The following is a 17,225-nucleotide window of genomic DNA, read 5'->3' on the forward strand; positions in this document are numbered from 1 at the left end:
CACGACCAATGAAACACTGAGATAGTTATCATTTTCATGGAGTAAAGTCTTTGCATGCATTGGAAAGAATATAACAGTATTTCTTGCAACTGGAACAACTATGTTTTATACACTCATACTCACTAGAAAGGCAGATAAATCATTTGAACATTGAACCATATACTTTCACCTAGGAATGGTGGCCAGTTTGTAGACTTAGCTGGAAAAAACAATTGCACAATTATTCCAACTTCTATGCTTCTCTGAACCCCTGAATCTGCTTCATTCTTCTAAATTCAACCATGTAACAGCCATCATTATTCCAAGGGCCCCAAATGTTACCTGGATGTTATGCATATATTTACAAATTTGTTGGTATTAAAATCCTAGCAATTACCAACTGATGCAACTTTAAGAGAGCACTGAACAAGTGGCATTATTATCTAGTACCTTAGGTTTTCTAAACAATATAGTAAAGAGACCACTGGCTTAACCTCTGGACTATATACCTTTGTGGCTTGATAGCTACACCTCTCAGATACTCATTCTCCTAATCTCTAAAATACAATAAAACCTATCCCACAGGGTTGTGGTGAGAAAAGTGCTTGGCACAATTGCCTCACATAGGCCAAGTCAAAATAGCTGCCCTATTATAATTTTTTTAAGCAGTAATTGATGTCAATTTACCTTTCAAACATCGCACAGTTTTTTTTTTTTCTGGATCATAATTAAAATCATCTATTTACGTTTAATATCTAAAATAAAAACACATGGTAATCAAAAATATAAGGCAAAGGAACAATATTACAGCACTTTTAGACTTCCAAATTAAATATTATTTTAGATATTATTCAAGTTTGGAAGGCTATAGTGAGAAAGAAATCACATACACTAGTGGTGGCAGTGTTGACTGCTATCACATTTCCAAAGAGAATTTGTTATTCCAAGGTCCTCATCCCTTGATGTAGCAACCCTAGTACAAGTTTTCCTTGGGAAATAGTTAAAAATACTAACATTTTTGTCCAGAAAATTCATTAAAAATGACAACAGCCTAAATCCTGAATATAAGAAAAATGTGTATAACAAAAACATACATCCATAGAATTAGGTAATAATTATTTAAAATGTTACTTTGGGTGTTTAATTATATGGAGAAATGTTATATGTTTACTGAGATACATAACTACTATACAGAGTAGAACATTAACTATGTAAAAATGCATAGAAAAATGGGAACTAAGAAGAAAATTACTTTTGGTTTAAATTTATTTAAACAAAAATACAGCTTTATTTTTAATTGCTCATTGAATATTTTAACTAAATATTGCTCAATAAAAAGTACATCAAATTTATCTTAAAAATTATTGACTTAAATTTATTTCCTAATTTTTTTTTTTAATGTCCAGCTTATAAACTTTTTATACTGACTTTAAAATTGCTATCAGGTGTATTCTTTGCCATGGGTGCCAGAAATTTTTAATTAATGTAGATGTCCATTATGTTTTTGTTGCTGCTGTTGTTGTTGTTGTTATTATTATTTGAGACGAAGTCTCCCATTATTATTATTTGAGACGAAGTCTCTCTGTGTTGTCCACGCTGGAGTGTAGTAGGGAAAACCTAGTTCACTGCAACCTCTGTCTCCCAGGTTTAAGCAATTCTCCTTCCTCAGCTTCCTGAGTAGCTAGGACTACAGGCATGAACCACCATGCCGGCTTTCTCATATTTCTAGTAGAGACAGGATTTTGCCGTGTTGGCCAGGCTGGTCTCAAACTCCTGACCTCAAGAGATCTGCCCACTTCGGCCTCCCAGAGTGCTGGCATTACAGGCATGAGCCACTGTGCTGACCAGTCTCCATTATGTAATTCTTTTGAAACTAATTAATGGTAGAATTCTTTTATCCTTATTGATTTCTTCTTATTGATAATTCTTTTAGCCTTTAATTTCTTTTGTGTGTGTGTATGTAAATGCTTTTGAGTACTGAATATATATGCTTTTTAATGTATTAAGTAATGGCCATTAAAGTAAAAGGAAGATATGTGTTTGCAAACTAAAAAATGCAGGATATCTCCACTAGGCCATTTTTGAGTATTTAATGGAAAATGTGGAAGCCACCCAGGCAGACAGAGTAAAGATCTCAAAAAATCTCAGTTACATCACTGGGTCTTATCTTAAAAGACTCATTTGTTGCATAGTGACAAATATCTCCTAGCAATTCCTACATTATTTAGGCTATGCACAATCATCTTGCTAAGGAAGCAAAATTATGACTCCAGGACTTCTTGAAACATGAGGAAACATATTTACTTTTAAATATTATTTTCATAGTAAAAAAGTTAGCTTAGAAAAGGGTGCTATCAACAATAAAATAAATATCCATTATGAGTAATTCTGACTCATTTTGAATTTGATTACCAGAATGACAAAAAAATCACTAGGTAAACTGATTAGGCTGTTTTTCTCAGTATGCTTCCAAATTCTGTAAGACTAGCTTTTTAAGAAAACTCAACTGCCATTTTTAAAACTCTTTCCAATACAAGGTATTTTCTGACTTGGCAGAAATTAAAGCCTAAAAGAATTGTCTCTTGCTGTCAGAGGTTAAGGGATTATATTGCCATTTATACAAACTGGGCATCAATCAGTTAAACAGTAAGGCTTAGGTTGAGGTCTGGCTGCACCCCAGGGCCTGCAGGCAGCCGTTGGCACTCCTCAGGTACAGTGGGAGGTGTTATGTATGAGACAGGAAACAACCTTAGCGACAGGTGTGTTTGACTAATGAGGGAGAAAGAGGGAAACCATCTACAGCTTCCCAACCAATGACAAAATATGACGAGCTCTTCTCACAACCAGAGAAACAGAATAGCCAAAGGGAGAGGGGGCCAGGGTGGCACCAGCAGGAAAAATGTCCTGTCTCACAGCAACCAGTATAGGAGAAGCAGAAGCTTGTATTAGAGAGTTGGACATACTTCATAAGAAAATAAATGAAATTATTGAATCTTTTCTTGAGGGAATACCATTTATTTGGACTTCAGGCATAAAATCTGAGTATTTTCAGAATGTCCCCTCTGAGACTGGCATGGAAGTACAGTACTAACCAGCCAAGCAGAAAATATTAGGTCACAAGAAACATATTACAAGCAGAATAAGGAAAACATAGACACACAACAAAGATCTAGGAGGAGATGCTTTCCTAACTCCTGAGAGAAATGAAGAAAGATTTATTAGTAGGAACACTGACATTGTACCATGAATTACACCTGTTAATAGTATTTACAGTTTGCTGGATACATATACATCTATACATAAGGGTATATGTATATATGTTTATATATGTATATGTGTACAAAGGTATATATATGCATATATACACACATATGCAAACACATGCCATTCTTTTCAACTAACTCCTTTTGCCATTTTTCCAAAGTCCTATGGAGTAATGATAGAGACTACCTGAACATGTAATAACTCAGCTAACCTTTATTCATTCCCCTGATGCCAAGTGAACTTTACCTAGAAACCAGAGGTCACCAAGATCTTATACTAACCGAAAACTTCATGTACATTAGCATAGTCAAGGTAAGCCAGGAATACTAGTTGCTTTTGTTAGATCTTCTTCTCTTCTGAAACCTAATCTTCCAAATTCAAAGAAACTGCCACAGAGCAAAATAATTTGAACAATGAATGATTATCTAATACGATCACTCACATTTGAAGTATGACCTCATCTAGCCTGTCTAAATACTTGAGACAATTTAGATTTTCAAACTATTCAAAGTACTGAAATTCCACACATGTCCTTTGTAATTCTCTGCTTCATTCAAGAAATCTCCTTTCCAAATTACCACTTTCAAAATATAATTTGCCAACACACAGAAAATCAAAGACTTCCCTGAAAGGTGTATTGTCTTTCTACCCAAGGAACTCTCATTAGACTTCCAAATATTGACAGAATTCTAATAATTACTATAATTCAGATGCACACATACATATGTATGTATGCATATCCATACACATATATGTAAAATTTTAAGTTATAGTGCTCAACTCACACTACACACCCATTTTTAAGTGTGTAAAAATATACTTTAAATGCAAAAACTATAGTTTTGTTTTTAGAAATGCAGTTTGCTTCATAACTTCATTGTGTTGATACTATAAGGATCCTCCTTACAAGGTACAATTTTGTTTAATATATAAAATAAATACAATTGTATTGGGGAAAAATTTTCTCTCATGAATTGACAACCAAAAACTGCTCTTCTAAAAGTGTTTTTTTTTTAAGGTTTGTTTTTGGTTTTACTTTTACATTGAATCCAAAACACTGTAACTAATAATGACAGTTGTTACCACTCATGAAATCCTAAGAGAAACCAAAATTTATGCCCCTTTAAGATGACTCTTAGTTAAAATTATTCATCACAGCTAAAGAGGAAAAAAAATCTGCTTAAACTTGTAGCAACAACATTTTCATACAGTGTTAATTAGATCAAAGCAAACAAATGTCTTTTTAAAGTAAAATGAAATTTTTCTATGGTTTATTTTTTAAAAAAATATTTAACTCAAGAACACCACCAAAAACAAACAAACTCTAAAGCTTATTTTATATAAATGCTAAAATCTATTCAATTTTTTCATCATAATGAATAACAAAATCAAGGACATTGGAGTGAAATTATTCTTAAGTATTTTTGGTTTGTATGAAACCTTGGAACAATTATTCAGATTAATTCCCAGACTGTTTATTAAAACATTGTTGTTACTTATTTAAGACAGCAGTAATTGTTTAACCCTCTAGTCTCCCATGATTTAAATATTCTAATAGCCCTAACATGCTATTAATGTTAATAAATTCATTCTTTTATAACTATATTAGAAATTCGTCATCTGCTTTTTAGTCATTTACATTGCAGAAAAAGTATTCTTATCATCCCTTTAAAAAAACCCTTCATGTTAGTTACAGAAATTCATATATCTTTCTTTCTTTCCACAGCTCCTAGTAAAGTGCCATATCATACAGATGCCCAATAATATTTCAAACAGAATTATAAAAAGCCTAAATATAATATATTTGAACCACTATTTTCTAATAGGCAAAATTTTTAACTTACACAAAGTTCTTAACAGTTTTTAACTGTTCTTAACATAGTAGATTTTATGGTGTTTATGCATATTCAACCAAACAAACTTCTTTTATTAATGTATTACAGAGACTGGAAGGATTAGAGATGGGAATAAAATATTAAAACCTTTTATCTGGAGTTTACATGTGAAAATATTAAAACCTTTTATCTGGAGTTTACACATGAAAATAGTCCTCAAAAGCTATTATTTTTTTCTTTATTTCATGAATGATTGGCTCATTGTTATATTAATTTAATAATTAAGATGTTCATTTAACTTATTTCATCTTCTTACTTGTGGAACATTAACCCAGGAAAGTACAAATAACATGAACTTTTAGTAAGAAGGTAAGCTGGTAATAAGTAATTGAAACTTCTAAGATTATCAATTTATTTTCTTCACCACAAATGTATTTTTTGCTCAGATATTTGGCCACCCAAATGTTTCAAAATAAACCCACAGACTCACCTCCATATGTAATATATATATATATATATATATATATATATATATATATATATATATACAACTTACCTCAGTCAAATGTGGTGTAGGGTTAAATCCACAGAGATTACACACTTGATTCTTGCATTCAGTGCAAGTATTGAAGTTAGGAGGATCCTTAGAACCTATGTTGAGTTCAGTTTTGCAGAGAGGACAGGTTGATTCTGGTTTGGGCGATTTCTCCAGTTTTGTGGGAAGGACAGCTTTTTGAGGCTCAGCTGTTAAAGATTTGCTATCCTTAATAGGTGGTGGCTTTTTTTCTGTTTCTGTTCTTTTTACTGTTGGAGCTTGTTCAGCTTTGGGCTCTAATTTTTCAGCTGCTGGGGCTTTTGTTTCCTTTTTCACAGGTATACTTTTTGCAGGTGCTGGTGGTGCTTGACCTGTGGATTTGGGTGGCCCTTGTGAAGTAGGTGGCTGTGAAGGGGCAGGGGCTTGTTTCATTGGGGCCCCTGGTCCACTTTGTGAATGAGGTCCAGGTTGGCCTGCAGTGGAAATTAAATTTGATGCCTGGCTGAAGATTGATGCTCCAAACCCAAAGAGTTTCCCAGTCACGGTCTCTTGAGGAGTTGTAGGCTGTGATTTGGGGGCATCAGTAATACTTCCCAGATTCAGACTGAAACGTCTTGACTGCTCCTGAGGCTTTGGGGACTGTTGAGGTGTGGGGACAGTTTGGCCAGCGGTAGGTCGTGGGCCAGGGGGTGTTGGTGACCCTTTTGGCATTGGCTTGGCATCTGGTTTAGGACTCATTTTGGTTTGTGCTTTCTTGGGTTCTTCCTTCTTTTGTACAGGGTCAACTTGTTTTTGACCTTTGCTCTCTGAACTGGGACCAGGATGTGAAATAATTTTTGAATCTGATGCAGGTCGAGGTATGGCTTTAGAATCAAATGGGGTGACTTTTTCCCCTGTTGGTGGAAAACTCTGTGAGGGTTTGGCAGAGTCTGTTTTTAGAGGAGGGGTTGTTTTCTCTTCAGCTTGTGACTGTACTTTGGAGCTTGGAATATCAGGTTTTGTTGTTGCTGATGATGAAGATACAAGGTCTGTGGTTGGCTTTACCATCTTGGGCTGCTTTGGTTTATCATCAGCAACAGGGGCCTTGTCCTGCTCAGATGGGACAGAAGGTTCTTTGGGAGGGGCTGGCTTGGATGAAGAATCTGCCTCAGGGGGCTGCTTGGCCTTGGCTGAAGGAGAGCCATGAAGGGTTGGTTGTTTCACTAGTGGTGGTGGCTTTTTAGGCTCAGGTGCCTTGGAGAGATCCTGTTTTGGTGCAGCATCCTTCTTTGGGGAAGTCTGCTGTGGCTGTGGGGATGATTTGCTCACTGCTGATGTAGTGGTAACAGGTGCAGTCTTCAGTTTGGGCTGGGGTGATGACGGAACTGGAGCCACATCCCCGCCTAGAGCTCTTTTCATTTGACAGTTCAAACAGAGCCACTCTTTTACCTACAAATAATATAAAACAGTGGTCACCAAGACAATACTTTAAAAACACAAAAATGTTTTCAAAACATGCATACTGCCATTTGAAACTATGTCTCTCATCATTCAAAGCAGAAAATATAGAGAAAATTATTTTAATAAATTGATATTAAAATACAATTAATCACCAGGCGTGGTGGCTCATGCCTGTAATCCCAGCACATTGGGAGGCTGAGGTGAGTGGATCACGAGGTCAGGAGTTTGAGACAAGCCTGACCAACATGGTGAAACCCCATCTCTACTTAAAATACAAAAATTAGCTGGGCATGGTGGTGTACACCTGTAATCCCAGTTACTCAGGAGGCTGAGGCAAAAAAATCACTTGAATCCAGGAGGCTGAGGTTGCAGTGAGCCGAGATCGTGCCATTGCACTCCAACCTGGGTGACAGAGTGAGACTCTGTCTCAAAAAAAAAAAAATTATATATATATGTCTCCTCAGGGACTAAAGTACCCTATATTAAGGAATATATAAAGTAAAAATCAAAATATAGTTTTGTGTTTCTTCTAATGGTAATTGTTATTCTTTGCCTTTGATTTACTTAAATTTTGATTATCCCCAGAAATAGAAAACCATGTATAATTTAAGAAAAAGCAAGTTTTATGTGTTTTTTTAACAAGCTTTCACAAAACTTGTTTTTTCTTAGATTATACATGGTTTTCTGTTTCTGGGAATAAAACATGTTAGATATCATAAATCAGTTATGAGAGTTATTTTCTCTATTGATGGCTCATAATCAATTTTAAGATATACAGCCCAGAGTAGGATTGCTAAATTATGAACACATTGCTAATTTTTAAAATTAGCAAAGCATTACTCCCCCCTCCCAGGTGATATTCAAATATTTTAAAATACAAATTGTTAACAATGCTGAGTTAGAAATAGGATATTCTCTATTAACAAAGTAAATATAAATAATAGCACTCCCTCAAATGATCACAAATAGCATGATTTAACAGAGAAAACATGGTTTCCTTAGAAATTTTATGAAGATACTTGAAAAAGCAATATGAGTAAGTAACGTACATATTTGACTGGTGATATATACATGTACATGTATGCATGTGAATGAGAGAGATTTGTATATATATGAGATATACACATATATACACAATATGCAAATGCTTTTTTGCATTGCATCTATTGTGAAAAGATGTTGTGTTTGATACCATATTTTAGAAGATAATTTAAAAGTACCTATGTTTAACATTTACCTTTTTTATTATTCTGAAATAATGTTTCCTTATAATCGATTATTTTAAATATTACCAAAATAATTTAGAATATATAATTATGCCATGATCCAACGTTCTCCACCCAAGGTAACCAATGTAAATAATTTAGCACTGAAATTCTTTGTACAGAATGCTGCACAATGAAAAAATATACATAAATAGAAGGAGCACAGGCATCAGACAAATTTCCCACAGTACAAAATTGCAAAGTGTTCAGCTGGCAAACAGTACATTTTCTATTTTCAAACAATTTCTTTTTGAAAAACAAATTGAATTAATCATTCCTAAACATTTTAAAACTTCTTTGAAATTATTTAAACTCATGTACCAGTATCACAAGGCTTATTTTGCACTCTCATGGAAAGTAAACTTATGTTTGGAGAAGGTTAAATGAGATTTTCAGTTTGAACTGAAACGTTATACTTCTGTTTTAAAAACTGAATCACAAAGTAAAATTATGATATTGTTAAACATGGGTGGTTGGTACATGGATATTCATTCATTCATTCATTTATTTATTTATTTATTTATTTATTTAGAGATGGAGTCTTGCTCGGTCGCCCAGGCTGGAGTGCAGTGGTGCGATCTCGGCCCACTGCAAGCTCTGCCTCCCAGGTTCATGCCATTCCCCTGCCTCAGCCTCCCGGGTAGCTGGGACTATAGGCGCCCACCACCACGCCCGGCTGATTTTTGGTATTTTTTAGTAGAGACAGGTTTTCACCGTGTTAGCCAGGATGGTCTCCATGTCCTGACCTCGTGATCTGCCCACCTCAGCCTCCCAAAGTGCTAGGATTACACAGGCATGAACCACCACGCCCGGCCATGGATATTCATTATATTTGTTTTCAATATGGGTATTATACACATCTGTACTCACTATATTGTCTTAACCTTTCTATATGTTTGAAGCATTTCACAAAATAAATAACTCTTTATACATATAAATATTTGAAGTCCTAAAACAATCAAACAATTGCTACTTCTGCAAGTACCATGACAAAAGGCAGGCAAAAATGTAAGAAAATTTTCACTCCATTTTCCTTAATGGAAGGAAATATGTCTATAAATATGCATCTACCCACTCACTCATAGCCCCTATTATCAATGTCAACTCTGCTGTTCTACTATGTGTTTTTCTCATTAATTTTCTTCCATAGTCTCACATGATCACCTCATAATCATGCAGCCAGACAAAAGAAGAAAAATAGAATTAAAGGCATAATTCTTACATGTATAGTCACTGACTTTTTTCTATAAAATACCTATTACGTGCAAGATCTGTATCCACATTAACTAGTTTAAATTATAAATTTCCAGGATTAGTAATTTTCATTACCATTAATTGCTTTTATTCTTTTTAACAAGCGTCATAACCAAAGTAGTTTCAAAATAAAAAATACTTACTCTTTTATGCAAATATTTATTGAGCACCTTCTACAAGGTAAATACCACTGAATAAAAGAAGCAAAAATCATGCCGGGCGCTGTGGCTCAGGCCTGTAATCCCAGCACTTTGGAAGGCCAACATGGGCAGATCTCCTGAGGTCAGGAGTTCGAGACCAGCCTGGCCAACGTGGTGAAACATTGTCTCTATTAGAAATACAAAAATTAGCCAGTTGTAGTGGTGCATGCCTGCAGTCCCAGCCATTTGGGAGGCTGAAGCTGGAGAATCGCTTAAACCTGGGAGGTGGAGGTTGCATTGAGCCGAGAAGCACTCCAGCCTGGGTGACAGAGCAAGACTGTCTCAAAAAGAAAAAAAAAAGAAGCAGCAGCAAATATCCCTGTCCTGATGGAGGCTATATAACAACCAAACAAGTGAATGCATAAGACAATTTCAAGGTTATGGTAGATACCATAAGTGGGAGATGAACAATGAGGACACATGGACACAGGGAGGAGAACATCACACACTGGGGCCTCTCGGGGGGTGGGGAGATAGCGGGTGATAGCATCAGGAGAAATACCTAACGTCGATAACAGGTTAGTGGGTGCAGCAAACCACCATGGCACGTGTATACCTATGTAACACACCTGCACGTTCTGCACATGTATCCCAGAACTTAAAGCATAATTAAAAAAAGAGATTAAAAAATTATGATATAAAATCCCAATTCAAGTTGTTTTAAAAAGAGAAAACAATTATCTTTAGATAATAGTCAGCGGACAATATAGATGGCAGAATTAAAGCCTCGTCATATTTTCTAACAGAACTTTCTGATAAACTTGATTAAATAAAAATTTTAAATATCACTAAACACATAGAAGAAATAAATTTAAACCTTCACAAAAAATAAAGTACAATGAATGAAGACAAGATGTACTTGAAAAAAGAACTGAATAAATATTCTACATATAAAAAAAATCTGATGATATTGTGGTGATTCTTTACTTTGCTACTAGTTTCTCTTTTTTTCCTCTGAAAAATTTCTTGGGATGTATTTGGTTTCATTAGTAAAATTCTAAGTTTCTTTGCAATCTGAACATTGGAGCTTCATCCATAGCCAGTATGCCCTAACATTATCTTTGGACAACTGTAAAATTAGAACACTGCCAGACATATTTAATGTATGATGTATATCAACACTGGGACACATTTTATACTATCTTTATTCCAAAATCAAATGATTCACTGTGGTTTATAAATGTACATGGATATATCTCTACCTAAGCAGATAGTTAGGAGAGTTAGTAAAAATGAGGTGGAAAATAGGAGTCACTGTCCCTTCACAGGGAGAGAATTCTGCTTTTCTCCTAATATACCCTTTGCTTGAACAGACTCCAACCCCTCATCTTTTGTCCTTTAAATGACCACATTTATTTTAACTTTGATAAACAACACAGAAAGATATTTGATCCATCAACATTCACCCTCATTGCTAGAATACGGGTTGAAATCATTATCTACGGCTAGCACTATATAAAAGCTTTTATCCTCTTAGGATTTTTTAGAAAGCACCTCCTTTTTATTTAATTATACTGGCCAAATCTGTTGAAGGTAGAAATGATTTGTATTTCAGCACTTAACAGTCTTGTATTGAAAACAGCAGCTTTTGCAAGCCCTGATGCAACTGACAAAAAGACAAAAGAAAAAGAAAAAAGAAAAAATCTTTCCTACACATTGACCAAATGAAAAAGTCCATAACCAGCCCCAGCATTAACGTCACAAACCATCTTTACTGTCAGTCAGGTCTTTCACAGCGCACTTAGGGTGAGCAATGAATAGTAATACTTCCACTGCTTTCTCAGTTACCCAAGTTCAAAATCTCATAATATTTTTGCCACATTCCGATTTATTCTGAAGTGGGTCTGGATTGCTTGTGAAAGGTTCTCTCACATTTCCAAAGCCACTGTCTCTCATTTGGCCATTATTATTTCTCAAACACTTCACATTTTCACCAAAAGTAACCTGTTTAATACAACCACTCCCCTTCAAACCTCAATGCCTTAATGCCTTTATCTATGAAATAAAGTAAAAATGTTTACAAGAAATTTAAAGTATATAATTCTGTTGGTGTTCTTATGCTAGTATTTATGTAATTCTGCTATTTCCAAGCCTGTATCTCCCCAGACTCAAAACAACAAACTGTAAAGATTTACTCATGGTAGTCTTTCTATTAATCTCCAGTGTATAAATGACACTTTAAGCATCAGTTATGTTCACAAACATTTTTTGAACTAGTTTGAATTAAACAAATTAATTTAAAATATTTAACTGTGCTCTGTGTTTACTGTGAATCTCCCACTGTTTAGCCAATCTGTACAGCATTCTCAAGATGCATGCCATTCTCCATAGAACCCTAATTTGTACCTTAGGCCACTGAAAATCTATTCACATTTTGATTCAAATTGAAGAGTCTCTCACAATTACAACATCTGCTAGCCATAAATATTTTTCCTGCCTGGAGATAATCACTGTCTTGTTTTACTTCCAAAATTAAACCTTTATCTCCAATACTGAATAGAGACATACCTGCCTCAGACACTTGCTGCCAGTTACACATAGTATCTATAATACACTTGGTCCCTTCATTCTGCATGATTGGCTTTTCATCTGCTACAGCCATAAATGAAAATCTTACATGATTTTAGTCCTTATCACTTCCTCCCCATGCCTGATTCACAGAAGATGGAGAAGTTAGGCAGACAATCTCTGCAGCCATGCCTGATTCACAGAAGATGGCTTCCACAAAGGTTTCCTAAAGAACTTCCCAAATGCCCTGTCAAAAGTGGCACTGCCTCTCCAACATGATACTACAATCCACATCCATTTGACAAATGGTGGGAGAAACGGAATAAACTCTACCAGGAGAGCCTACAAGGATACCAATGTGTCCTGAAACAACTCTTAGTTCCATGTGCACACATTAAAAGGGAAGAATCCAACTGTCTTAGATAGATGTCAAGCCTGAACTTTTCCTAAATTCCAGACTTTATATGACAAATAAGGAAAAATAGCCATCTTTGTTTTCCCTATCTATAGCCTTACTTACAGAAGGTGCATAAATGAAATTCAAGGTGTGAAGATACAACTGTTTAGTGAGCTACTTAAACTCAATTATCTCTATGGAAAGGAACAAAAGAAAGGCATAAAAGTATTTGTTCCTTTAGTCTTCTGATTTAATGTGCTATATAAATGGGGGTAAGAAGATGATCAGACAGGATTTCTGCTCATTCTGAGGCCACTGTGTATTCTAATGTGGATCTGCATATAATTCCAACACTGCTGTCTGCTTAATTCAATCCTTGCGGTTTTATTTTGTTAAGCCTTTGTTATGTATGAGAGGTGTCAAATATAGTAATACAAGTTCATTGGCTAAAGTCTTTGATAGATAATCATAAGCACCCTATTTAGATTTTTCAAAAAGTACTACTTGAAGGTTTAATTGTGAACTTCACATAAAGAGTATCAATTAATGGTGCCCTTTTCAAAATAAAGTATCAAAGCTATTGATTACCAAAAAATTATATTCTGATTTTTAAGAGTGTATCTTCAATAATGACTCAAAATAATCAATTTGATACATCTAAGCAATGAAGTGAATTGATAAAATTTGGGGGTTTCAAAACTAAAGAATATTCCTGCTCAGAATTATTATTAATTTATTAAGATTCAAAACAGAATGGAAGCCCTGTCCCCCTCCCCCCGACACACACACAATTCCAGAAAGCATAAAGACCAACATCCTCTCTTCTATGTAACTCTAACTGGAAAATTTAAACACATCAATGTAATATTCATAATATGATCTCTGCTCAATTACATAGCCGTAGTACTTGGAATAATGAAACATCAGAAGAACAAACACAATGTTAGGAATTTATATTTGCTCCTTTTTGTACTGTTCACATCAGCTGTTAAATAAATTTTCTTCAATTGTGCTATTTTCCTGTCTTTGTACAATAAAACCTGTTGGACTCTTACTTTTAAACTCATCACAACTAAACTTTTCTGCAAACCGTAACATCTAAATGGACTATTTACTCCATCAAAGCAGTATTCCCATTCTCTCTTACCTGAGTTGTGATTCCCAGTCAACTTTGGGCTCCTCTCATGTTTATGTAAATGCTATCCATCTTTTACAATCCACATTGAATTTCCTTTCCTCCTTTGTCATGTATTATTCCATCATCAATGAACATCTGCTGTTTTTCAACTATTACAGTACCATTATACCCCGAACCACAGCATTTAAATTCAAATATGTAGTGATTTACAGTATTTTCCAATTGTTTCCTCTTGTCTCCTCACATAAACTTTTAAAAAGTGCAAACATGGCCAGGCATGGTGGCTCACATGTGTAATCCCAGCACTTTGGGAGGCCAAAGCAGGCGGATCACCTGAGGTCAGGAGTCCAAAACCAGCCTGGCCAATATGGTGAAACCCCATCTCTACTAAAAATACAAAAATTAGCCCGGCATGCTGGCATGTGCCTGTAATCCCAGCTACTCGGGAGGCTGAGGCAGCAGTATCGCTTGAACCGGGAGATGGAGGTTGCAGTGAGTTGAGATCATGCCACTGCAATCCAGCCTGGGAGACATAGCAAGACTCCATCTCAAAAAAAAAAGAGCAAACACTTATGCTTACTTTTACCTCTATGTTGGATACCAAGTAATTTTTAGATATTATTTAACGGTAAACTATGCAAAAGGCTTTTCTCCTATTTCTCATCATATTATTTTAAAATACTTATTGAAGACCTTCTATTACTTTGAATACCAAAAATATATAATATAACGAGACTAGAGGTTTTAAAAATCAGTATTAGGAAGATGAAATTGAGATAAAGTTTGATAACAGATTATGTTTTGTGCTACTCAAGGACTACTCAAGCCACATGAGCTCCCCCACAGAGGCAGTTACTCCCCAACAGCAGTTTGGATTGAGATGACTCACTGTAGTTGACATCTTTAGCTATTCATATTCATGCATAATTTATTTTGGTTAAAAACTAGACACTAGCATTCCTCAGAACTGTGATGGCATACTCAGCAACTTAATAAAACAATTTTCTTTAAAATAATACATCCAGAAATTGAATGGACATCTCCTCTCTGAAATTGCATGGATTACAATTTCTGCTATGTAATTCAGTAGCCATAAACAAATCTTGTAAAACATAAACTAAATATGCACTCTTTTCACCATAATAATGCTAACTGAATGCTAGCAATAAAATTTCTAAATCATTACAAATAGGATCAAGTGATAAAAGCATATTTTAATATGTTTGTCAGGATTGCCCAAAAAAAAAAAAAAAAAAACCTGACACTTTCACCAAAGCACAATTTGTCAAATAATTACAGTACACGGACATGAAAGTGTATCCATACCGTATCACAATTACACAAAGAGAGGAGGATCTCAAATCAGTAAATTGAACTTACATACGTTATGCATTAACACTTCTAAACTGCCTCTCGTGGTGAATTCAAACTTTAACACCTCAGTTGATTAACACACACCTAGACATACCACAAAATATTGCAGCCTGTGATACAAGGGTTCCAATTAGACAGTGTTTGTGGAAGTATCTGAATAGTTTATTGCATTGTCCTCTTATTATTTCATTTAGAAATAACAAAAGATTATATTAGTGAAAAGAATCAAAGGTCTAAATATGAACTCATTCTATATGCTGAAAACAGCATATCTTTAAATCAGACGCTCACTAGGATTAAGCCAATTAGTTGCATGTTGACTTAAGAAGGAAATAAACATACTTTTAAAAATAGATGAAATCACCGGGTGCAGAGGCTCATGCCTGTAATCTGCACACTTTGGGAGGCTAAGCGGGGCAGATCACCAGAGGTCAGGAGTTCAAGACCAGCCTGACCAACATGGTGAAACCCTGTCTCTACTAAAAATACAAAATTAGCCAAGTGAGGTGGCACATGCCTGTAATCCCAGCTACTCAGGAGGCTGAGGCAGGAGAATTGCTTAAACCTGGGAAGCAGAGGTTGCAGTGAGCTGAGATCACACCATTGCACTCCAGCCTGCACAACGAGAGTGAAACTCCGTCTCAAAAAAAAGATAAAAATATATGAAATCCTTAACTATATTAAGGCCTCTATAAAAAGAATGTTCATAAGGAACTTTTAGCCTATTTTAGCTCTCTGTGAATAGATGCTCCTTACAACTGTCAATTATTAAAATTTTACATAGATATATGTATAACAACTTAACAGTATATTTAAGAAAAATCTCATTTTAAAATTATGATTAATCTGATTAATCTGCATTACATTATTTTCAAAAATGTTTTACAAATCTTATCTACATTTTTCATTGTCATTTATTTCCTTCTGACTATTTCTTTAACCCATTTACAGGATAGATTAACTATCCTATCAATAAGTTAAAAACTTTAAATAAATTTAAAAAGATCTACACATTAAAAATTTTCCCCAAAAATACAATTACAGAACATGTTCACATAGTAAAGCCTGCTACTTGATTTCTTTAAGTTACGCTGCATAAGTAGAAATCTGTTCATAAGAGTTGTTTTAAGTATTTAACTGGTAATGCTTACTTTGCTGAACAAAGAGTAGAAGTGTCATATTTCTGTAAATGGTATTGCAAGTGATTTTTTTATTAGAGAGAGAAAGAATAGGAAAGGTACTTTACTACTTTATATTGAAGTGAGAACTGATCTCATCTATATGTACTTTTTCATATTCTCTTTTACAAACAAGATTCCATCTTAAATTGCTAAGCATTTGGCTCTCTTTTTAGACTCTGAATTCTATTTCTGACAGTGGCCCGTTAAAGTTATGACCTTCATCATCTCTAGTCTCAATTTTGAACAGAGTGGCCTGCTTAGAGTAGGAGTTCACAGCTTTCTTAGAGAACAAAGAAGTATGAATCAATGTAAGTCTCTGGTTTGGACAGAAGTATGTATGAAGGAAAAAACAAGTACTCTTAAACCTTGATTTTTTAAACTAAGTATTCTGAAAATATCCCTGCCAAGAATGTTAATTTCTTTTTAACTTTAAGGATATGTAAATATACACACATACATACACTTGCCATAACCTAGAAATTTAGAAAATGGTATGGTGAATCAAGTAATCCAATTAAGGACAATGTGATCTCCTATAAAAAGGTGCTAAATTTTGGGTCAGCGAATCTCACTTCTTGTATGGGATCCATTGCCAAGTAATTCTGTGACTGTGCAAAAGTCATTTAAATTCTTAACCCCAGTTTTCTTATCTACCAATGGAGTCAGTAATGATGGTGCTATCCCTATCTGCCTATTAGAATGTTATAAAGATTTTAATTAGTAGTGGTAATAGTAATAACAATGAATGTTTACCTACAATTTTAATTTCAGAGCCCTTCCACTTATATTGCCAAATGTGATTTTTAGCTTACGAATACTCTCACATTACAAATAATGAAACTAAACACTTAAAAA

The 17,225-nt window shown here is 34.8% G+C and overlaps 1 protein-coding gene across 1 annotated transcript in view; it reads right to left on the reverse strand.

Annotated features, from left to right (window-relative positions):
- The window catches only part of PCLO (piccolo presynaptic cytomatrix protein), a 412,549-nt gene that overhangs the window by 378,156 nt on the left and 17,168 nt on the right, over positions 1 to 17,225 (reverse strand). Inside the window, exon 3 of the mRNA XM_001160384.8 lies at positions 5,635 to 7,041. Within this exon, the coding sequence (XP_001160384.5) occupies positions 5,635 to 7,041 (1,407 nt within the window). The remainder of the gene's footprint in view (positions 1 to 5,634; positions 7,042 to 17,225) is intronic.

The sequence above is a fragment of the Pan troglodytes genome, chromosome 6, assembly GCF_028858775.2.
Source record: "Pan troglodytes isolate AG18354 chromosome 6, NHGRI_mPanTro3-v2.0_pri, whole genome shotgun sequence".
NCBI classification, from domain to species: domain Eukaryota; kingdom Metazoa; phylum Chordata; class Mammalia; order Primates; family Hominidae; genus Pan; species Pan troglodytes.